We start from the raw sequence: 25,554 nt of genomic DNA, 5'->3' as shown, positions 1-25,554 counted from the left end.
ACTGTGGGGCCTTCGCCTGAGTGCAGAGACTCCCCTATGACAGTGGGGCCTCCGCCACAAGTGCATAGACTCTCCTATGACTGTGGGGCCTCCGCTCGAGTGCAGGGACTCCCCTATGACAGTGGGGCCTCCGGCACGAGTGCGTAGACTCCCCTATGACTGTGGGGCCACCGCCACGAGTGCGGAGACTCCCCTTTGACTGTGGGGCCTCTGACCAAAGTGTGGAAACTCCTCTATGACTGTGGGGGATCTGCCCTGAGTGCAGAGACACCCCTATGACTGTGGGGCCTCCGTCCAAGTGCGGAGACTCCTCTATGACTGTGGGGCCTCCACCCGAGTGCGGAGACTCCCCTATGACTGTGGGCCTCCGTCCGAGTGCAGAGACTCCCCTAGGACTGTGGGGCCAAGTGCGGAGACTCCCATGTGACTGTGGGGCCAAGTGCAGAGACTTCTATTTGACTGTGGGGCCTCCGCCCGAGTGCGGAGAATCCTCCATTCACTGTGGGGCCTCCGCCCCGAGTGCGGAGACTCCCCTATGACTGTGTGGCCGCCGTCCCGAGTGCGGAGACTCCCCTGTGACCGTGGGGCCTCTGTCCTGAGTGTGGAGACTACCCTATGACTGTGGGGCCTCCGCCCGAGTGCAGAGACTCCCTTATGACTGTGGGCCTCTGCCCGAGTGCAGAGACTCCCTTATGACTGTGGGGCCTCTGCCCGAGTGCAGAGACTCGCCTACGACTGTGTGGCCTCCGCCCCAAGTGGGGGCCTCTGCCCGAGTGCGAAGACTCCCCTGTGAGTGTGGAGCCTCTGACCCAAATCCCCTATGACTGTGGAGCTTCCGCCCCAAGTGCGGAGACTCCCCTGTGACTGTAGGGCCAAGTGCGGAGACTCCACTGGGACTGTGGGGACTCCACCCTGAGTGCGGAGACTCTGCTGTGACTGTAGGGTCAAGTGCAGAGACTCCCCTGTGGCTGTGGGGCCACCGCCCTGAGTGCGGAGTCTCCCCTGTGACTGTGGGGTCTCCGCCCTGAGTGCGGAGACTCCCCTATGACTGTGGGGCCTCCGCCCGAGTGCGTAGAATCCCCAATGAATGTGGGGCCTCCGCCCCTAGTATGGAGACTACCCTGTGACTGTGGGGCCTCTGCCTGAGTGCTGGGACCCCCCTATAATTGTAGGGCCTCTGACCCGAGTGCGGAAACTCCCCTATGGCTGTGGGTCTTTGCCCCAAGTGCGGAGACTTCCCTATGACTGTGGGGCCTCCGCCCCGAGTGTGAAGACTCCCCTGTGACTGTGGGGCCTCCAACCCGAATCCCCTATGACTGTAGGGCCTCCGCCCCGAGTGCAGAGACTACCCTGTGACTGTAGGGCCAAGTGCGGAGACTCCCCTGTGACTGTGGGGCCTCCGCCCTGAGTGCGGAGACTCCTCTATGACTGTGGGGCCTCCGCCCAAGTGCATAGACTCCCCGATGACTGTGGGGCCTCCGCCCGAGTGCAGAGACTCCCCTATGACTGTGGGGCCAAGTGCGGAGACTCCCATGTGACTGTGGGGCCGAGTGCGGAGACTTCTATTTGACTGTGGGGCCTCTGCCTGAGTGCGGAGACTCCTCCATTGACTGTGGGGCCTCCGCCCGAGTGCGGAGACTCCCCTATGACTGTGTGGCCGCCGTCCCGAGTGCGGAGACTCCCCTGTGACCGTGGTGCCTCTGCCCTGAGTGTGGAGACTACCCTATGACTTTGGGGCCTCCGCCCGAGTGCGGAGACTCCCTTATGACTGTGGGCCTCCGCCCGAGTGCAGAGACTCCCCTATGACTGTGGGGCCTCCTCCACCATTGCGGAGACTTCAATGTGACTGTGGGGCCTCCACCCCGAGTGGGGGCCTCCACCCGAGTACAGAGACTCCCCTGTGACTGTGGGGCCTCCGTCCAGAGTATGGAGACCCCCTTGTGACTGTGGGCCTCCGCCACGAGTGCAGAGACTCCCCTATGACTGTGGGGCCTCTGGCCGAGTGATGAGACCCCCCTATACCTGTAGGGCCTCTGACCCGAGTGTGGAAACTCCCCTATGACTGGTGGGGGTCTGCCCCGAGTGCGAAGACTCCCTTATGACTGTGGGGCCTCCGCCCGAGTACAGAGACTCGCCTACGACTGTGGGGCCTCCGCCCCAAGTGGGGGCCTCTGCCCCGAGTGCGAAGACTCCCCTGTGACTGTGGAGCCTCTGACCCAAATCCCCTATGAATGTGGAGCTTCCGCCCTAAATGCGGAGACTCCCCTGTGACTGTAGGGCCAAGTGCGGAGACTCCACTGGGCTGTGGGGCCTCCACCCTGAGTGCGGAGACTCCGCTGTGACTGTAGGGCCAAGTGCAGAGACTCCCCTATGATTGTGGGGCCACCGCCCTGAGTGCGGAGACTCCCCTGTGATTGTGGGGTCTCCGCCCTGAGTGTGAAGACTCTCCTGTGACTGTGGGGCCTCCAACCTGAATCCCCTATGACTGTGGGGCCTCTGCCCCGAGTGCAGAGACTCCCCTGTGACTGTAGGGCCAAGTGCGGAGACTTCCCTGTGACTGTGGGCCTCCGCCCTGAGACTCCTCTATGACTGTGGGGCCTCCGCCCGAGTGCATAGACTCCCCGATGACTGTGGGGCCTCCGCCCGAGTGTGGAGACTCTCCTGTGACCGTGGGGTCTCTACCTCGAGTCCGGAGACTCCCCTATGATTTTGGGGCCTCTGCCACGAGGGCGGAGACTCCCCTATACTGTGGGGCCTCTGCCCCGAGTGCCGAGACTCCCCTATGATTTTGGGGCTTAGGCCACGAGGGCGAACACTCCCCTATGACTGTGCGGCCTCCGCCCCGAGTGGGGGCCTCCGCTGCGAGTGCGAAGACTCCCCTGTGACTGTGGGGCCTCCGACCTGAATCCCCTATGACTGTAGGGCCTCCACCCCGAGTGCGGAGACTTCCTTGTGACTGTAGGGCCAAGTGCAGAGACTCCCCTGTGACTGTAGTGACTCCGCCCTGAGTGTGGAGACTCACCTATGACTGTGGGGCCTCTCCCCCGAGTGCATAGACTCCCCTATGACTGCGGGGCCTTTTCCCCGAGTGCGGAGACTCCCCTGTGACAGTGGGGTCTCTACCTCGAGTCCGGAGACTCCCCTATGATTTTGAGGCCTCTGCCACGAGGGCGGAGACTCCCCTGTGACTGTGGGGCCTCTGCCTCAAGTGTGGAGACTCCCCTATAATTTTGGGGCCTCTGCCACGAGGACGGACACTCCCCTATGACTGTGGAGCCTCCCCCCACCCCCCGAGTGCGGAGACTCCCCTGTGACCGTGGGGTCTCTGCTTCGAGTGCAGAGACTCCCCCATGAGTTTGGGGCTTCTGCCACAAGGGCGGAGACTCCCCTGTGACTGTGAGGCCTCCGCCCGAGTGCGGAGACTCCCCTATGACTGTGGGGCATTTCCAATTTGCACCCTCTACCTTATTAAAACAACCATATTTCTGGTTACAGCTTTAATGTCAGAAACAAAGCTACTAAAGAAAAAAATACAGTCCTATACACAATCATAAGTACATACAGTGCCTAATTTGAGCCGGTGATTTCCGGTGCTCAGCACCGGCACTTAATTCTCAACTCCAGCGCTTGTGACATCTGCCACAAGGTGGCGCTGTCTGACTAACAACTACAACAGGTAATCAGTCACTACAACTACAACAACAGGTAATCAGTTATTCAATATGCATTAAAAATAGCTATCACGTGCCGCTCAAGCCATTCCTATAGGTCTGTGGGCCTGAAATAGAAAAGGAGTGGGCAGCATGACAAGGCCAATGTGTGGTGCACCCTGCAGTGGCCTCCTGACGAGAGCACTGGTACTTTTTTTTACAAATTAAGCACTGACATACATAGCACATTCTATTCATATATGAAACAGCATCTGTTCAACAGCTAATGCGCCATGAACAGAACTAGCATCTGATCTTAATGTGGGCTCACCTTCCATATTTGGCTGCTGTTGATTCAGACCACTGGCTGGAAGCTGTGATATCCTCATCGGGAATGTGACCACCAGACATTCCCAAAGGGAAGCGACACACCACTGGAAATAAAGAAGGACATGTTAACTCACCCTTTCCCCCTCAAAGCAAAATAAGCTAATAAATTAACAATTTTTTCTTCAGAAAAGCAGAATGGATCTCCATTCCATCATCCAATGTAGTCCTTAAATAGTGTTTTTGCTACCTAGGTACCAGGTTCCTGCACTCATTTTAGCCCTGTGCATACTGGCCCTATGCTCTCTCCCTATGCACCTATGCGTACTTTTGACTTTTTACCAGAAGCATCCACTTCTCTGCATTGTACAAATAGTGAGCGCAAAGTATTGCTGAAAATGGAGAGCTAGAGTATGGTTGTCTGGGAGAACACACCATCATTGGGGGTGAAATTCAAATGTCTTGTTCTGAAGTCTGGACTTGTGCACATTATCCTTGCTTTATGCCCTTCAGGAAATCTAACAACCACAGAAACTAACATCTCTTCACAAAATAGCTACTAGTCACATCAAATTTAGCCTCAGTGATGCCAGTGAGATTCCTATTGAGTGCCACGTCTTTACCCACTGGTCGGGAGATATCTGCCAGGCAACATTTGTTTTAAAAATCGTCATATATTTAGTTGTTGCATATCACCTCTTCGCTCAGTACTTTATGTGCAACAAAAACAAAACATGTTATGGGGCTGTTAAACAATATCCCTCGACAATTAACAAGCAATCAGAACTCACACATTACACAGTCTATCTTCACAAGTTAACACAAGTTCAACACTTAGGGGCATATTATCAAGGTAATGCGATAAACATTGCAAATTGCGCTTATTGCGTTTACCATTATCGCTGTCTATTGCTGATTCACATTGCCGTGTTAGCGGTGTATTAGCAACGCTTTGCTAAATGGCGATGTGAAAACCAGCGATAGACGGCGATAATCGGCAATAGCGCGTGAAATCAAGCGATGATTTCACAGCGCTAAGGGAATGCTTGATAATATGGGATTGTGGACTTAACCCAGTGGTTCCCAAACTGTGCACCGTGGCTCCCTGGGGAGCCGTCAAACCTAGCCAGGGTAGCCGTGCACCAAAGAAAGTTCTCCCGAGGCAAGGCTTACATCCCCCCTCCAGAAAATGTAACAGTGGGGAGCCACGGGAAATGGCCAATGGGTCAAGGGAGCCGTGGTTGAAAAAGTTTGGGAACCATTGCCCTATCTCATCACCACTCGACAGCTGGCCATAATGAGTGTCAATGCAGTACATCTTACTAGGGGAGATGGCCTCCTTAATGTGGTCCAGAAATGCAAACAAGCATTTGCAATGCAATAGGTCTCGCATTTGTGAACGTTAGAGCTACTGGCTTTGTAAATGACAATGTCTTTTATGTATGTATTTTTGTTTGGAGTGGAGTGGATGTATGTGGTGTGGAGTGGAATTATGTGGGTTGAATTGGATTTGTTAGTTGCAGAATTGAGTGGGTTGAAATTGTGTGGCATATTTTTGTAGACGAATTATGTGGCAATGTGAATAGATAGGGATGAGACCTACACAGAATAGATACAAAAGGAAGAGAAAAAAGGATAGGTAGTTTGTGTATGAAGCAGTGAATGAACTCCAGATTGAGGAGCAGAAATAGTATGTGAGAAAGAGAGAAAGAATGGGCGAGAAGCCTATATTTGCGACATGGAAATCTTGAAAAGGCACTGGAAAGAAACTGTGCTCAAAGATCTGAAATGAACCACATGAGAGAGGTGGGAAGAGAGTGTGAGGTGTGCGAGAGAAAGAGAGAGAGGTATGAGTGGGAAGGGGACCTGGGCAGGGGGTTTGGAGGCGAGAGGGGGACCAGTGCACAGTGCTGGAAGATAGTATGTGTGAGCAGGCAGTATAGAGAGGAGACACGGAGTGTGAGGGAGGGATGAGAGGGTCACAGTGGAAGGGAGAGTAGTTAGTGGTAGTGTGAGGGAGAGATGAGAGGGGCAGTGAGGGTGTGGGGACAGTTGACAGGGTTGTTGGAAGTGCGATGTAGAGATGGGTTATTTTGGAATTGTTTGTTGTGGAGTTGTGTGGTATAGAGTTGTGAAGTGGAAATATGTGGCATAGTCTGCTGTGGAATTATGTGGAAAGTAGTTTAATGGCATTAACTATTAAGAAAATATGTAGAGTGAGATTGTGTTTTATGGGCTTAATTGTGTGGAATGATGTTGTGGAGTTGTGCAGGGTAGAGAGGAGAGGTGCAGAGTAGAGAGGAGAGGTGTAGAATGCAGTGGGGTGGTGTGCAGTGATGCAGAATAAATTAAAGTGGCATAGAGTGGGCTGATGCAGAGTAGGCATTGAGTTGACTACAGGGGAGAGAGTGCAGTGGCACAGAATGCATCGGCACAGAGTACAGTGGTGTAGTGGCACAGAGCACAGTGAAGGGTATCCAGGTGCTGAGGTGATCTGATTTACTGGAAAAGCAGGAGGTTCCATGCTGGCCTGACTTCTCAGGACTGCCTATTGACTTATCAAAGCGCAGTCAGCACTAGGTCACAAAGCTCAAAAACTTCCCTTTCACCCTTCTTTGAAAAAGCTAATTTGTCACCTGGGTGGATTTCTGTGTGGGTTGCTCCCTCTGCGTCAGGATTTGTTTGCTTTTCGCCTGCACCTAGTGTTTGTTTTATTCTCTACGTAGCACGGTGATACACAAGTGTGTGCACCAGGGTTGAGCTGGGACAGAGAATAATATACCTCTGCGCCATAATAAGAAAGGAACCAGTTAGTGAATTAAATACCTAAAAAATGGCCCATGTTTTCGATTGGGGCAGTTTTAAACTTGGATTGAAACTCTGTAGAAATGTTTTGCAGAGTATGGAAAACTGCATGGATATGTGCTTGCTGTGGACAATGTTTGTTTTACTCTCAGGGAAATCATCAGAAAAAACTGGCCCCAGCAGTCCGTAAAACAGGCTGACCAACAGCCAAAAAATAGCCCAAAACATTTGTGTACATAACAACCCAAGCATGGTTACAGAAAAAAAAATAAGGTGCACAAGAAAACAGAAACACGGGTGGTGGCGGGGAGCAGTGTATGTGCTTGAGATTGAGTGAAAATAAATATCACACATCTGTGCACATTACTGTAAGCACTGTAGCGCAAGTGTGTGGGGAAATAATGGTGTATAAAAACAAACTTGTCCTCTACCAACCCAGCGAGTATGTGGATGTGTGCGTGTACATAAACAAAAGGTTGTGTGCAGATCAACATGAGAAGCATAAGTGTGTATACAGTCACTCAAGCAAGTGCAGAGATATATAAGTATGTGCGGGTACACAAGTCTATGGACAGTAACACAGAATGTAAACAATACAGTAACAAAATAGTGCAGCCATAATCAGAAACACAAGTAGAGGTCCCATCCCCTAACTGTTAAACAAGCGCCAAGAGTAACAACAAGCTAAGTAAGGAGATGCTGCCGGAAAGATAGAGAAATACACATTCTCTGTGTCACAGGTGCCAAGCAAAAAGAAACAATTCAACCGATTCACTGAAAACGGAGTTTAATAGAACTTTAAGATGCAACTATTTAGAAAGGGAAAACTTGGCAGTTCATTTTTTACACAACACCACTTTTTATAGTCACTGTAAGCTGAGTGAAGCTGCTGCGGACATACCTGCTGTCTTTGCCATGGGGCCTGTTGTGCAGAGGTTTGTGTGCATTGCACCTGCCTGCTGAGTGTTCGTCCCACTATTGCCCCCCCCCCCCTCCTCCACCTCCTGCGAGTGCTGCACACCACTGGAAGGAAAAAGAAAGTATCTGCGGACTCTTGGACATCAGCTGATCAGAGGATTTTAAAGTTAGCAAGCATCCTGCTGGGGGTTGGAGACCATTGAAGCCTGTGCTGCTGGGGGTGGCATGGACGCCGTGCTCCGTGGCAGACTGAGAAGGCAGTTAACAAAGAGAGGAGTATCACCATACAGACTTAAGAAAATCTTAATGGGATGTATGTTGGCAAAAGGAAACAATTCTTCCTTTTATAAAACCCCTCAGGTGCCGCCTGCTTAGCCGTTGCCTGCCTGCCACTTGCCTGTTCGCTGTTTGCCGCCAAGCCGGAGGAGCTCCGCTCCAGGAGCAATCATCAAGGGATTTCCGCCTGCGGGGACCGGGACGGGACTGCGAGACCCAGCACCCACAGCGCATTGCAGATCACAGCGCAGCTGGTGTCTCTTCCCGCCCCCAACACTCCCTACTTAACCCCGCCCTTCTCGCATACCGCGGGACGCGAGCGGGACGCAGACCGGGCAAAGAGCGGGCCGTTTGAGGCCGTTCGAGGTCTGGAGAGCCTGGACTGGACCCCATCCCCTTGGTCCCTCAGTCGTCCCACTATTATACCTTCCATCCCTACTATACATCTTATTAGTAAGTCTCATCAGAACTAACCTAGTACTATGTGTACACGGGCTAGCCGAAGTAAAACCGCGAAGGGTGGGAAGATGGTTAATGGAACGCTGGATGACTTCATCACAAGAACAAACATCGCTATTGATCACGAAATCACCAAAATGCAAAAATGTGTTTCCTTAGACCTAGAAGCTGCGAGAAGACTGTCCCAAAACATTGCAATGTCTAAGAAATCTTCTCTAGGTCACATAGCAACAGTAAAAAGCCCTGTGCACCCATTAATTCCTCGCCTTATTACAACGCACGCCGATGTTCATCAAATCCCACCCTTATCGCCCGGGAAGTCCGTGACCTCATGTCTTTCTCATCTGCAAAATGACCAAACTTCTCCATTACACATTAGTGACCCGGATCCTGCCTCACACACTGTTGCAGTCCCAATCCCGATCTCTCCCAGTCCCATTGAGGAGTATGTTAATCCCCAGGGCTCCCACTCTAAGGGCACAGTTCACAAAAGGAAACGTAATGCAAAGTCTGCTTACTCTCGTAAGAAGGCTAAAATTGCCAGGGTACATTGCTCAACCAACGACATCTTACTTAAACAGGGAGAAGTATCAATATCCGCTGTCCAAGGCCCGGTCCCCCAAAGCGCTGTTGAGAACCGCCAAAGCCTGGACACTGATGACATCGTCATCTCACAGGCGAATATTGGGGCGCAACCAAGTGAGGTTGGGGGAAGTGACGAGGAGTTTCTAAAAATAGTTTGGAACTCTTTAAAGAAGCTCCTTACCCCGTTAGACCTAAGACTCTCCCGCATTGAAAACCACCTTTTAGAGTTGGAAAAAAGCATCTTAACCCTAGCAAGCCTTAGTCTCCAAAATACCAAGGAGCCCGCCACAGCCAAAGAGAGCACACCTATCTCTATGCCAACTGTACTTCCCCCCAGTAAACCAGTGCCTAAGCCACGCACAAAGGGCTTTGAACTGAAACCCTCTAATCCCCCTGTCAAGCCACCCCTGCAGCCCTCCCAACAGTCAACTAAATCACACAAAGAGGCAGTTGCCCAAAGGTCGAACGACACCAAGTATAATCAAACTACCAAGCAGGGCCCACGTTATGCTGAGAATTTCCGTGGGGGATATATAGATCTACCCCCGGACACAAGTCCCTATGTGGTAGTACTAGTGGGTGTTCCCGAACTGGGTAGTCCTAACCAAGAAAATTACTGGTCCCTCAAAAACAAGGTTATCTATTGGTTGAACACTAACAGGTACATCCCAAGGCATCTGAGAAGCAAAATTCTAATGGTGCGTAGAGTTCCCTGGATAGGACCCACACGTAAATCTATCCAAGGTGATTGCATTGTAGTCTCCTTTGAGGACCCTCAGACCGCACAACACATCTGTTCATGGAACACTGGGGAGGATAAATCATCTATTGCTGTAAGATCTTTAACATTCTTTTACCCCCGCGTCCTGCCCCAAACTATGGGGGCAACTGGTTACATCCTCGCTACCCGGCTCGTGGAGGGTCGAGAGGGGATTGGCAAGGTTCTAATGGGAGGTGGCACGGAGTAACAATTGCCAATACATTCGGCTGCTTAGAAGAGGTAGACTTACTCCCACTGCCTCTTAACTTAGCCTATGAGGCAAAGGCCAAATTGCCTCTAGCATCCACAGCTCCTTCTATCTCTGAGAGCAGCCTAATTGGGTGTAGACCTGCTATGCCTATATCAGACAGGCCTGATAGGTCACTGTCTAACGCTCCAATTTCCCACCTTCCCATTAGCCATCCTTCTGACCATCCAATCCAAGATGCTGAATCCGTCATGGGGCTGATGAGCATCGCCACCCATAAGGAAGCCCATGCACTACCTACCTCGCCCCAGTCTAACTTACCATCATGGTCACCCACACTTGCATCTATTCATAGCGATAAGGCAGTCCCTGTACACGTTCCCACGGTAGGCAAACCCACAGCCAGGGGGGGGTCATATCCCAAAGAGGATAATTTAATAGTGGATGTTATGTCGCCACCTGCAGTTAGGAGCCTGGGCCTCGAGCCCAATCCCCTTGAAAATGTTCCAATATTGGGAGTAAGGGCTACTGGGAACACTGTATCGGACACTGCGCTACGGATCCTGAGTTGGAACGTAGCTGGTCTTGCTCGCAACCTTAATATCCCCGACTGGAACATCCTGGTTGAATCCTTCGGGATTTGAATACTACAGGAAACTTGGTGTTTAGAACCCCGTTACAAGATGGGCTATACTACCTACTTTGTCCCTGCATTACAACCATCTGGCACCAAAGGGCGCCCATCAGGTGGTCTTTTAATTTGGGTTAGTATTTCACTGGGCCTCTCGATTAGGAACCTACCGATAAAATCCCCCGATCTACAGAGAATATCAGTTAAAAGGCCGGGGGGAAAAATTTTGAAATATTTAACATCTACCTTAGAGGAGACAGGGGGGGTGTCTCCACGTTGTCATTGACATGTATAGAGGAAGAACTTGGAACGTGTAATGCTAACTCTCTAGTTCTACTCGCTGGGGATTTTAACTGCTCCTTCGAACCTCTCTCCAGGGAGGACATCCTAGATACTTGGGAGGAAGACACTAGGAGAGGTATCCCCCTCATAACACTCAACCCTATCAAAAAATGGTCACAGGGGGCCTTAGATCTCAATGCCCTTTGTATGGAATTTGGCTTAAGGGCAACTAATGGCAGATCCAAATCTGATCCCAATGGGGCACCCACTTACAACAGGGTTGGCCACACTTCTCGGATCGATTATATCCTCCTTAACCACAAGCTTTGGGCCCACTTGCTAGATATGGAGGTTTTAACAACAACTGATAGTGATCATAACCAATTAGTATTGTCACTGTCATCCCCTTGGAGGAGTTTGAAGCCAAATCCTCCCCCTCACTTATGGAAATCAACGCACGATGTGTGCCCCTCAAACTGTGGAAGGAGGCTTAAATGGAGAAAAGTTGTTACGGACGAAGGAAAGATGCTCCTGGCAAATTCCATAATTACTAACGTCAAAGCGGGGCTTGATGCCATGAGCCCTGGTACTGCGGATGTCCCGCTCCTTTTCGTCGAAGCACCTAAAGCTCTGGGAGAATTGTTCACTGTCGCCCCAGTTGATGGGAGACGTAAGGGAAAAAGCACTCCACAAGGCGAAGTATCCTGGTTCACCCCTGCCTGTCGCTCTGCAAAATGTGAACTTATCAGAGCAGTGAAATCCAAGGATGCCAACCTCATAAAACCTGCCAATATTCTGCTTGAAAGTGTGAGCAGCTACCAAAAATCGGTACGCTCAATAAAAGAGAGACCTGTGGAAGGAAAAACAGAGAATATAGAGTAAATATAATGAATTACGTGCCTGTAACAATGTGAAGGTTCTCTCTTGTTCACAAGCAACATGCCAATCCCATTCTGTTCAGCCGTCTATTTAGGCGGGTAATAATCAATAATAAGAATACTAGGTATTACTAGACCTAGCGATCTGGGACCCAATGTGTGGGTGAGGGCCAACAGCTCATACACTTATCAATCAGTGCGTGGAAGTGGCGTATATCCATTATCGTCACTCGTGCCTCCAGACTTTATGTGGCGTGATAGTCCTTTCTTTCAAGACTAAATGTGGGGACGGGTTATAGATTGTGCAATTATACCATGCGTAAGAACATATACATACATCAACCAACGTACATCAAAACCAACAAACAAGTAACATGTGAGGGTAACTTGGGCCTGTCTTACTCATATTAGATGTCTTTTAGGCATCGGAGGGCAGAGGAGGAAATGTCCTCAACTAGAACATATTCTGCGAGGTTGGTGAGTGAGGGGTTTTATAAAAGGAAGAATTTTTTCCTTTTGCCAACATACATCCCATTAAGATTTTCTTACGTCTGTATGGTGATACTCCTCTCTTTGTTTGCTACATACCTATCTAGGGGAACCGGATTAATCCCTATTCACCTCTGGTGATAATTCCCTTACTCTCTCCTTTTGGTTGGTACATGTCCTGGCAGCGCACAGCTGCGAGAGTTTATATATTGCAAAACTACCAGCTTGAAAACCATCTACATCAGCCATGTCTGAAAACCAAGGCCTGTCCTACTCGACAGAGGAAGCAGAAACAATTATGAGTAACCTCACATTGTTTGCAGATGCAAACATTTCGAACACTATCTCCCAAACTACAGACTGGGAAAAACTCTCAGAAATGAAACGCAACAGAATAAGGACAATCTTACATGGTACGATACTAAAAGAATACCTAACTAACAACATGGCACCAAAGGGACTATTGGTCACTAATGCTCCACGAATCTTCCTTGATGACCCTGAATTTAGGAAAGACTGGGCCCTCATTGCATGGCATTGCACACATGATTGGATCTTGCTTATACTGAAAACTGCACTACGCCTATCAGAGAAGATTTTGGTAGAGATACAGGTCACTGAATCCCAAATCAAGGCTACCATCACTGGTTATAAAAAGAAATTGGATGACCTAAACAAAGAAATCAATGAGTACAGGGACAATTTAACACAGCAAAAAGTCCATAAATTCCAAAAGGATCCCAAACGGTTTTCCTTTGTGAAGGCATACCCTTACTCAGAAACTGATTATAAAGCACATGTCCAATCTGATCAAGATTCAGATGCCTCCAGCAACACATCAAACAGCAGTGGGGGGTCTAATACTAGCAATACCAGACAGAGACAGAGAGGGGGTTACAGGGGTCACCAACAATGGGCACCCTATAGCCAACCACCCTTCCAAGGTCCATTCAACACACAACAATACCCTTTCTACGGGTGGCAACCACCTTTCCAACCTCACCCCTATCAACAAAATCAATTCCGCCCTCCTTTTTTAGCCAGGGGCCGATGCGGAAGAGGAAGGAAAAAAACAATGAACGTCCAATGGGAGGAGGACGACGCAGAGGGCAGCTACACCAGGAGCAAAGCAGGCCAGAGCAATGCGAGGACCTAGTCACGAATCTGTCATCCAGACCACTTACAGAGATTGAAACAAAAGTACTCAACAAGGGACTAGGCTTTGTCCTCACAGCTCGCCTCGACAAATTCAAACTCCACTGCGAATTGTCTGCTTTCTTTCGGAAAATTAAACTAAAAGCCTTTTTCGAAAAGCAAGAAGCAACCTCCACAGAGGAAGTCACTAATGAAACTGGACTCAGGGTGGGATCCACTTTTATACCACTGCCCCACACCATCCCAGTGGAAATTAGCACCTTTGAACAAGCAGTGTACAATGATATTGAAGCAATGACAGTCACCACCCAATTTAACAATACCAGTAGAGCAGAGAACAATGCAATATTGGAATAGAAGAGAAACAATACCATCGTAATAAAACCGGCAGATAAGGGTGGAGGCCTGGTAGTCATGGACAAATCAACATACGATGCAGAATGCATAAGACTCCTGAGTGACAGAAGAAATTACCAACCCCTACATTCTGACCCAACCGATGAGCTTCGGGCTGAGATCCTACAACTAGTGGAGACTGCAGAAGTAGCGGGGAGAATATCTAAGCAAGAAGCCGACTACCTATGTAAAACAGAAGGAAAAACACCTTACTTCTACATACTACCCAAAATGCACAAAGGGAAAATTCCCCCACCTGGCAGGCCAATCGTGTCAGGGATTGGTTCCCTTCTAGAACCACTGTCAAGATTTTGTGACTATTTTTTTAAAACATTGGTCCAGGCTACTACCACATATCTACAAGATACTAAAAGCCTACTGGTACTACTTGAAGATATAGAAGTGAATGATGAAACTACCCTTCTAAGCCTAGATATAGAAAGCCTATACACGAGCATACCCCAAGATGCCACCATAGATGTACTAAAGTAAAACCTCGACAATTGCACTTGGACTCACAAAACTCCAATGAAATTCATACTAGAATGTGCCACACTAGCACTAAAAAGGAACTGCTTTGAATTTGAGGGATCCCTTTATTTACAGACAGGGGGTACTTCAATGGGCAGCGTTTTTGCCCCCAGCGTGGCCGGGTTATACGTGTTCGCCTTCGAACAAGCATACATCCTGAGTAACCAGAACCCATATGCCAATCACATAAAATTTTGGAGGAGGTACATAGACGATGTCTTTGCAATTTGGCAAGGACCATTGGATCTATTAGATGAGTTTACTGTCTGGATCAACTCATGTGACCCTAACCTAAGATTCACCCACTGTATCGACAAAGAGAAAATGATCTTTCTGGATATATAGATCAACAAAGGCAATGAACGCCTGATAACAAAAACCCACTTCAAGCCTACTGCCAAAAACAAACGAGATATGAGAGCTTCCACCCCCGCCCACTGAGAGAAAATCTCCCTTATGGCCAGTATTTGAGGCTGCGTAGAAATTGTACCAAACTCTCTGACTTTAAGAGTCAAGCAAAAGACCTCACCACCAAACTTAAACAACGTGGGTACCCCCCCAAAGATCGTCAACAAATGCCAGAAAAGGGCTAGGAATCAATCCAGGGAAGCCCTACTCGAGAGAAAAATCCCAAACAACGATACTATTCCGCTCACCTGTGTCACAACATACAATGCAATTTCTAACCAAACAAGCAGAAGCATCAACAAACATTGGGCAATACTGAATACTGGCAACCTCAAATGGGAGAAACCACTTTTTTCTTATAAAAGGGCTAAAAGCCTTAAAGATACTCTGGTGAATACAAGACCAAAAGAACCTATACCCAATACAGCTCAAATCATAACGCAGGCATGGGGCCTCCCATGCGTCACAGGACATTTCCGATGCGGCGACTGCAGCGTCTGCCACTTGACTGAGAATACAAAAACAATCAACCTTGAAGAAGGAAAAATCTGGCATCAACGATCTCATACGAACTGCAATAGCAATAATGTAATTTATCTCATTAGGTGTAATTGTGACAAACTCTATGTTGGCATGGCGACACGAAAGGTGAAACAACGTATTAGTGAACACCGCAGCACCATACGCTGTAAAAGGAATGCAACCAAATTGACAGATCATTTCTTAACCGTCCATCACACACCCAACGACATGAGATGGACAGTAATTGAGCAAGTGGAAGCAGGACCAAATCTACAGAACCGTCTCTATGAAAAAGAACAACGATGGATTTATAGACTATCTACCCACAAAATCGGATAAAATGACAATATACCTTGGGCCTCAGTGTTGAAATAACCCTTTTTTTGAATTACCAGCCACTCATCCAGTCCAGCATTAGCACCTGAGTTCTGGGCGACGCCCCTACTACATTGGTGCAGCACAAATGCTAATGGGCCTTGCTGTTGGAATATATTTTTTTCCAGTAGTATATAATGTAAGAAACACAGCCCCAGCCCTTGTCACCTAGCATTCTCTCATGTTCAATATCTGTGTTGAATTTGGGCTGATACACAACGATGCTCTCTGATTTGTATGAGATAATTGATGTATGTCCCTTTCTCCTTCAAAGAGCATTACAACAATACTTTGATGCCCTTCTAATAGCAGAAATACTATGTAATTTCTCCTTAGTTATACAGCGTAATTCCAATGCCCTTTTATTTAACTTGGAACGCTTTTCGTTCTATAGCAGAAATACTATGTAAATTCTCCTTAGTCATAGAGCGTAATTCAAATGCCCATTTATTTAACTTGGAACGCTTTTCGTTCTTCCACAGAATCCTAATTAGGCGTTCTCGAATTACCCCCTCCTACACACCGTAGTTTAGTTGAGCACCGATCACCATGACAACTCGTCATGTGATCGCTACTTGGCCACGCCACCCCGGAACTGAACGCCGCTTTTAACAGACGCGGGTGATACAGTCCTTCGTAGCGGGGCAGCGGGCACGGCCATAGGTATTTTGCCGTCCTTTCAACAATTGAACTGTAAGTAAGCTAATCGCACTTTGTTACAGCTCGATAGATGGCCCATTCAGGAACTCTGTTCCAGGAACGTCGCATATCCACGCGGCCATCACAAACCTTTTCTCCCTTTTTTTCTGTTTGCTCCTCGCAGAATATGTTCTAGTTGAGGACATTTCCTCCTCTGCCCTCCGATGCCTAAAAGACATCTAATATGAGTAAGACAGGCCCAAGTTACCCTTACATGTTACTTGTTTATTGGTTTTGATGTACGTTGGTTGATGTATGTATACGTTCTTACGCATGGTATAATTGCACAATCTATAACCCGTCCTCACGTTTAGTCTTGAAAGAAAGGACTATCACGCCACATAAAGTCTGGAGGCACGAGTGACGATAATGGATATACGCCACTTCCACGCACTGATTGATAAGTGTATGAGCTGTTGGCCCTCACCCACACATTGGGTCCCAGATCGCTAGGTCTAGTAATACCTAGTATTCTTATTATTGATTATTACCCGCCTAAATAGACGGCTGAACAGAATGGGATTGGCATGTTGCTTGTGAACAAGAGAGAACCTTCACATTGTTACAGGCACGTAATTCAATATATTTACTCTATATTCTCTGTTTTTCCTTCCACAGGTCTCTCTTTTATTGAGCGTACCGATTTTTGGTAGCTGCTCACACTTGCAAGCAGAATATTATTTTTGCTGTTTTCACAAGAATCTAGGATTGGGTACGCCTTTTAGGGGGTGTAGACCGCCTTTTCCATCTTAAGGTTGAAACATGTAGACCAGACCACTTGCAGAGATACTTTTGGTCATAATTACCCTCAAGGTATCTCCACATTGATTTTAATATTGTCCAGTTGCTCACTAAAAAAATGTATTCTTTGTGTTCATACCAGGACAATTTTTAACACTTATTTTTTTGCACTCCAACACAAACCAGCTCCACTGTAATTCAGGTGTTGCAGCACACCCTGGTGACATTTGGTCATCAGGGTGGACCCAGATGATGAAGCATGTCACCACTAGGTTGGTGAGTGAGGGGTTTTATAAAAGGAAGAATTTTTTCCTTTTGCCAACATACATCCCATTAAGATTTTCTTAAGTCTGTATGGTGATATTCCTCTCTTTGTTTGCTACATACCTACATAGGGGAACAGGAGTAATCCCCATTCACCTCCGGTGATAATTCCCTTACTCTCTCCTTTTGGTTGGTACAAGACTGAGAAGGCAGGCCAGGCGACTGACGGAGCATTGCTGCTGCAGCCTATGGAGGCTTAGGTTGGCAGGCATGAAGCAAAAAGGACTTCCCCAAATAACAATTACGCTGTGTAAGCGTAAAGAAACTGTAGTTGGTCGGTGCTGCACTGAGAAAAAATCGGAAGTGACATTCGCTGCCTAAACCAATTACGGGGCAGCAAAGAAGACCTACAATACATAGAAACCTAGGGGTCTAATAAAAAAATCTATGCGATATTATCAAATATACTAACTTTCAGGCCTGACTAGTGCCGGACAGTGTGCCCTAGAAAGTCTAGTTTATAGCGGGGAACCCATGCATTAGACCACTCGAGACAGTAGGTGAAACCCAGGAGCCAGAGATGGATTCCCATCAATGTCTTGTAAGTGATCTTATAGTATTATCATGTGGTCATCCAAAGGTTGGGATGGGGTGTCTCCAGGTGATTAAGACTACCTTCAACCCACCTTATAGGACTGGGATCAACCCACGAATCGTTTGTGGACCATGCATGAGATCACTTAGTGGGAAAAAGGTGCAGTGCAAAAAGAAGTAATTGTGGTGAAAAGAAGATAAAAAAGGATAGAGAACAGACAGCAAGATAATTTAATGGCTGTAAGCCTCTTCCTGTTTAAAACCAGGAACAGCGCAAAAGAGCAGTTTTACCAAATAGCTGCTTGTGGGCCGACATGTTTCTGCCAACAGGGAAAATTCCCTAGGCTTCTTCAGGGCCTCTGTTCTATTAATACTTAATTGCTACTGCTTATAAGTGCTACAAAATAAACCATCTAAAACGTGAACAAAATAAATCATGAAAGGATATACGTGTCTATTCCTCCATGCCAAGTGGTATATTTTCTCACCCAGAATGGCAGGGGATAAAACCTCACCTCTCCTGGACCAATCTCAGGATATGGGAGGCCACGCTCTCTCCGTCGTTGCCTCGAGCAGGAACCTGAGGTTGGGGGAGGCCCAAGGTGGGTTGAAGGTAGTCTTAATCACCTGGAGACACCCCATCCCAACCTTTGGATGACCACATGATAATACTATAAGATCACTTACAAGACATTGATGGGAATCCATCTCTGGCTCCTGGGTTTCACCTACTGTCTCGAGTGGTCTAATGCATGGGTTCCCCGCTATAAACTAGACTTTCTAGGGCACACTGTCCGGCACTAGTCAGGCCTGAAAGTTAGTATATTTGATAATACCGCATAGATTTTTTTATTAGACCCCTAGGTTTCTATGTATTGTACATCTTGTGCTTTTGGGGACAATAACCTTGGCAGGTCTTTAAATTCCCTTGGACCCTCCTCTCACCTTCTGGTTAGATATATACAGCAAAGAAGACCGACACTGCACTTCAAAAATGCTGAGCAGCAGGCGGGAGCTACCTCCTTTTACTCAATACTACAGGTCTTGCCGACAGCGCATGCGCTCTACCTAGGCTCCACCTAAAAATGGAGACAGGGACACACAATTTCCAATCAGTTTCTCTATTTCAGTAAATACTTCTGTCCAGTATTCTAGTATTCCCGGACTCTTCTAGGCCAATGAATTCGATCTGCACTGTCTCTATGACATCTGTTGAATGGAACTAAATCTTCGCTTTGTCTATGTGTGAGATGAAACATGGAAGTAATAAAGGGAACAAGCGCAACCGCTTCTCTCTCCACAGCTTGCTGTGGCATGTGAGTAAGGCCATGCATCCAGAGGTAGGGAAATAGTGCATGCACCCTGTAGAAATATAGGGGCACATGCATCAACCATTTTTGCCTTCGCAAAAGGGCCGATTGCGAACGCAATAAATGCTTTTCAGATGCAGCAAACCCCAATTCGTGATTAGGGCAAGTTGTGAAGTGTCTTTTAGGATATTCCCCTGTGTTATTGATTCCGCTGTGGTTTCAGTCTGTGCTAGAGCTATGCAAAATTCTTCTACCTCAATCCACTGCTTTAGTCTGCAATTAACATTGACTTATCTTTAGCAATCGTTTGCAAGGTCTTTATAGCAGGCCAATTAGTTTGGTGATATTGTTAGGAGTCCGGTACATTTAACAGAGTAAGTTGTCATCTTACCTACCACCTTCAGCTCCTTTCAAGAGGACATGTTCTTTGTTCTTTCTAGGCATTGTTCTGATGTGGATTTGAGGTGATATGAATCTTACCGTCCCTTGGTCATCGCACGCAAATTGGATGCCAGATTGCGTTTGTGCATTGACCTGAGAGATCTAAATAAGAATATTGTTGTTGATAAGTTTCAACTGCCCAGAATTGATTAATTATTATCAAAATCTAAAGGTGTGAAATTTTTTTTTTCCATAATTGACACCCTCTGCTTACCGCCATGTCCAATTACATCCCTCTAGCAGGGATCTCACTGCGTTTATCACCCTTTTTGGCTGTTACAGATTTCATTCCATGCTGTTCAGTGTCCACGGCTGCTGTATTCCAACGATTCATGCACAAAATGTTCAGAGGTATGAAGGGAATAACATATTTCCAGGACAACATTTTGGTGATGGGTCATGATAAAGAAGAACACAATCTGAGGTTAAAAATGGTTCTAGGAAGGTTTGCCAAGAGAGAGTTGACTTCTGAGTTAAAGAAATTCAAGCTTGGAGTACTATCTGTCACATATCTGGGCCGTGAAGTTGGTGGCGATAGTATTTCACCTAAGAATGATGTAATTGTGGCAATCAAATATGCTCCTGCACCCAGTTCCAAAGAGGAAGGTAGGTATTTCTAGGACTAGTGGAGTTTTACTCCAAGTTTGTACAGAATTTTGCAACGTAAACACTCACATTGAGACAATTATTGAAATTCAAGCAGGAATTCGTTCGGAATAAGGTACTACAAAAGAGCATTGAAGGAATTAAACAAGAGTTAAGTTCTGTGCTCCCTTTAAAAGGGTTTGATGTTACAGCTCATAGTATTTTAACCACAGTGGCAAGTGGGAAGGATCTGGGGGCAACACTCACACAAATAGATGTTTCAGGTGAGGAGGCAGTAGTAGCATTTCCTTCTCGCTCCTTGTCTGCATCCGAGAAGAAATTCTCCGTTATTGAAAAGGAGATGTTACCTACAGTTTAGGCGATGCAGAAATTCAGACAGTACATACAGGGGTCACGAATCATCTTACGCACTGATCATAAACCATTGGTAAAAGCACTTACATCAGAAGGTTTCATTAAGGCCAAGTCTAAAATAGCGAAGATGACATTGAAGTTACTTGATTTCGCATATGATGTAGAGTATTTACCAGGGGAAAAAAACAAAGTGGCACATTATCCGAGTCGTTCTCCATGACCTCTTGTAGGGGAGACGAAAGATGAGTGGGAAGATTTCAGTGTGGCTATTGTTGGAAGCAACATAGGGTCTATTTTGAAGGAAGAATGGGATTTGGAGTACAGCAAGGACGCAGCCTTATGGGAGATTAGCAACTTCATCATTAAGGGATTGCCCAGAAAAAATGAATTGCTTGAGGAAAGTAAAGCATTGTGGGAGATCAGGGATTAATTTTCTGTGGATGAATCAGGTTTTGTCCTCAGGGGAGAAAGAATGGTAGTTCCAAAGATTTTAAGACCTAGAGTTCTTAGTATCAATCACGAAGGACACCTGGGTATAGTTAAGTTGAAGTAAAGTCAATGTACTGGTGGCCTGGTATGGACAGAGACACTGAAAGGTTTGTGTAAAATTGCAAAGTATGTATGAATTCAGATAAGAGTCTACGAATGTTGAGACCTTCATTGGGGGAGATGAAGTATCCGGACCATCAATGGGAAGACCTAAGGTAGAAATTTTAGGTCCCTTTCTAGATGACAGTGGAGAGTGCAAGTATATCATTGTGATCATTGACAAGTAAAGCTGTAGTTGCTTTCCTGGAGAAATTGTTCGTAATGGAAGATATTCATTCCTAAGTCCATTTTCGGCGATAATTGACCACAATTTACTTCAGAGAAATATGAGGGTTTTTTAAGCAGGAATCGGTTTATTGGTAAGAAACCCCGTGTCTTCCATCCTGCTGGGAATGGCATTGTTGAGCACTTTAATAGGGTGGTGATGGGTAGTATTCGAGCATCAATTAAGGCTGGGAACGAGTGGACGAAGGAGTTGCACAGCACAGGGTGGGCATATAGAATAAAGCCCACTGTTAAAGGTTACAGTCCTTTTAGGATCCTGAGTGAAAGAGAACCTTTCACCAAAGACAAAGTAGGTTTGAAGTAAATGGCCCCCTGCTGTGGTGAAATCTAATTAAATAGAAATGCAAAAGACTTATGGAAGCTACTATGATAGTAAAAGGGGTACAAAGATGTATATTTCGGAATCTAGAGACTGGGTGAGAGTAAAATGGGGTGTGAAAACAAAAAAAATAGATAGTAAATTTTTAAAACCCATGCAAGTTGAGGATGTTTACACAAAAAAGGAACTCTTAAGTGACAAAAAGGTGTGGCATTTTAGTAGATTAGCTAGATGCAACAGAATCTTAAATTGGAGCAGGCACGAAACAAATGACACACCATTGACCATGAATTGCACGTGGGAAGAAGCAATGGAGACTAGTTCTAAAGCAATTGACTATCCCTCAAGTGAGGAGGTAGTGAAAGATACCATGAACCAGTCTTCTCTTCAACCTGGTAGTGTTCTTGTGACATGCAAAGGTTGTAAGGCCCAAAAGATTTGATAATTAAATGTTGTGAATTTTTACTGAATAAAGAGGAGGATAGGTGGGTGTTGTTTGACTGAAGTTTTTCTTTTGTTTCTTTGTGTTATCTTTTGTTTTATATGACAGTTCCCTGTATGATCAATTTTGTTTTATATGCCAGTTCTCTGTATGATAATTTAGTAACCTTTATACCTTTTGTTATGTTGAAGTTCCATTGTGGTTCTCCATTCCATGTAGCATTGTACCTTGTGGAATCTGAGGTATTTGCATGTAGTTCATGGTTGTTGTGTAAAGAGGGAAGACGTAGTATACTGGTTACGTGTAACCTAGTAAGAGGATGCCATAGTTCGAGAATATGTGGGGAGTTGAGGACAGTTGCTGGAAGTTACGAAGGGAGACAATCGTTCTCGGCTTGCTCTTAATAAAGAAGAGATTATCCACTATACTTGCATTTGTTCTTCCAACATGCCCTCTCCTGACTATGAATTCTGAGACGATTTTGTACACATTACCATGTAATGTTTCCACATACTTTTCAAAGTTGCCAGTGTCTATGGATTCTGACAGACCCCTCTTCTATAGTTGTGTCACAATCTGGCTTCCAAACCTTCATTTCTGGATCTGACGTATTCCAGCATTTGTTTCGTAAAGTTTATTTTATTATTGTGAGGGGAAAGGTCGCCCTCAATGTCTGATATTATTCGTTCGGCTTGATCAAGCCTCAACAATAATTGATCTATTTTCTCCCTCATGCAAGCTCACTGTGATAACAGCACACCTATTTTGCAGTCTGTAGATTGAAGGCTGTGCTTCATTTTCTGTAGAATTGTTCTAAAGTCTTCCTCTGAGGCTACATCAGGCGGTTGGAAATCCCCTGTCAGTGCAGAGTTATCTTGATCTGCTATGAGGGAAGATGTTCTTTGGACAATGGCTAGTTCGGGTGGTTTATTTCAGGGCTTCCTCATTATTCCAACAAAGCTCTACCTTGATGTTGCACTTTGTGTCAGCTAGCCAGCTGTACTTATGTTATGGCCTACTATAGCTGTTGTTGGCAGAAGTTCTCTTGGGCTCATTAACTGTCTCTTTTTTATGGTGTTGGACGTGGCTCTATTGGCCTATGGTGGTCGCGGAGCCATTTCTATATATTTGTTTTTCCCCCTTAGCTCTTTGTGATTGTTTCAACGCTTCTTTTTTTAATTGCTGCCCAACACCGGAAAAGTCTGATGCCGCATATCTCGTGACGTGCAAGGATCCCTGAGATAATTGCCAGGTCTTGCAATTTGTTGATGGGTGTAAAAAGCACTGTTCACTCAGACTGCTTTAATTCCTCCATGCCACACCAGCTTGCCACTCTACATGGGCTGAATTCCACCTTGGCCCATTAGGTTTGTGCGGTGCTATATCAGCTACACTGTGTCATTGGCCCTCGTGTCAAAGTCAGTTTATTGTATTTCTTTTGCGAATGCAGGGGCTCCATCCAAGGTGATACCACGTTAATGCGGGGCTGGATGTGCATTATTTAGACTTTTTCATGCCTTGTTCTTCTGCAGCTTAAGGAACCACGTTAGAGTAATGGCACACGAGGGTGAATATCATTCTCTAATTGTGATATTCAACAAGATCCAAAGGACTCAAAATGCTGAAAGACACTAGAAAGGGCAGGACCATTCCTGTGACAAAACATATCTGATGAGAAATCCTTTTTCTGTTGTGCCTGACTTAAACCGTCTGAAACTAGCCATCTTTCCAAATATGGATGGATCGAGGAAATTTAATCCTCACAAAAGATGCCAAGGAACTTTTTTGGTACTTTTAAAACCTTTACACCAGTTACTTTGATTAAGCCTGCCTGCTCCATGCCACAGCTACCGAGGACTGAGCTAAGGGATTTGGTAAAGAAGCCTAACTGGACCTGATAGAAATTGTAACATTATTACATGGTGAGGTCTCACAACCACAACACATAATAATTAACTTTCCTATAGTAGGGTTTCTTACAAGGGCCTGTATCTACAAGGAAGACAAATTCCACTTCAGAATTCAAAAAACAAAGAAGATTTCTACACTCAACCAGCTAAGGCCATGTCCAAACAGATCAAAATTAAATTAACTGATTAAGGCTTAGTGGATGCCAGGCATATGCTCCACAGAGAAGAGAAAGTTGACTCCTTCTATTCCCATGTCAACAAGTAAAATGCCAGAATTGAATGGATATTCATCTCTACAAGCTTACTCCACAATGTCAAAATGAAAGAGAACACACTATGGGACCACTTCTCAATAGAGACGTTTGAAAAGAGGGCCCATTCCAAAAATAATGAGAAGTTGGAAATATTAGCCAAACCTAGCCAGACAACTAGAAAATAAAGCTAAACTAACACAGGACTAGAGATTACTTTTCACATAATGACCCAGAAGACATTTCCCTTTGTAATCATTGGGACACACTTAAGGCAACGTTCAGAGGTCTAGCTATGTCTCTGGCTGCACGGCTGCAGAGAGGAACATCAATAAGAATCTAAGTTTACAGAGGAGTTAGAAAATATAGAATGCTAACAAAAGCAAAAAACCAATAGAACCCATGAGAGAGAGCTCACCAACTGGGGGAATTGAACTTTAAAAAAAAACAAAAAACAATAAAGCAGGTTAACTCCTTGCTAGAAAATTGAGAGCCCAAAGAGTAAACAATGATATTGCTAAATTAAAATCTCCTGATGGTCACATTGAAACAGAGAGAGACAAGAGATGATTATTTTTGTGTTCTACCAAAAACTATAGACAGCAGGGCAAGACAGATAAACAGGGCCAAAATAGCTACATTTCTTGAGAGGATCCTGCTCCCAACCATTTTACAGAACTAGATAAACCTCTAGAGGAGATCCTGACTGCCATCAAATCTATGCATTCTAACAAGGCTCCTGGCCCAAATGGGCTATCGATGGTCTTCGATTAGGCCTTTACCCCCTTTCTTCTAGGCCTACTCATGACTCCCCTCACGTCATTCAAGGGAAATCATGATATTACTCCATCAATGAGAGAGGCCATGGTTGTGGGTATCTCAAAGCTGGAAAAACTGATAGGGCAATGCCTATCATATAGCCTTACAGCACTACTCAATGCAGGTATTAGGATTATCACCAAGGTCCTTACTAGATTAGAAAGGGTCTTACCTTCATTATTAGAGCCTGTCAAAGTGGGCTTTGTAAGGGATAGACCAGGCTCAGATAACGTTAGGAAAGTAGTTCATCTAATAAAAACTACCAAGAGAAAAGGGATTCCAGCTCTTCTCGTGTACTCAGATGCAAAAAAAGGC

At 46.2% G+C, this 25,554-nt stretch overlaps 1 protein-coding gene across 1 annotated transcript in view; it reads right to left on the bottom strand.

The window, feature by feature from the left end:
• DDR2 (discoidin domain receptor tyrosine kinase 2) overlaps window positions 1-25,554 on the bottom strand; it is a 631,189-nt gene that overhangs the window by 337,272 nt on the left and 268,363 nt on the right. Inside the window, exon 3 of the mRNA XM_086964525.1 lies at window positions 3,982-4,084. Within this exon, the coding sequence (XP_086820651.1) occupies window positions 3,982-4,084 (103 nt within the window). The remainder of the gene's footprint in view (window positions 1-3,981; window positions 4,085-25,554) is intronic.

Source organism: Lissotriton vulgaris, chromosome 1_1, assembly GCF_964263255.1.
Source record: "Lissotriton vulgaris chromosome 1_1, aLisVul1.2, whole genome shotgun sequence".
NCBI lineage: Eukaryota > Metazoa > Chordata > Amphibia > Caudata > Salamandridae > Lissotriton > Lissotriton vulgaris.
Note: the sequence above shows the minus strand (reverse complement) of the source record. Positions and strands in the feature narration are given on the sequence as shown.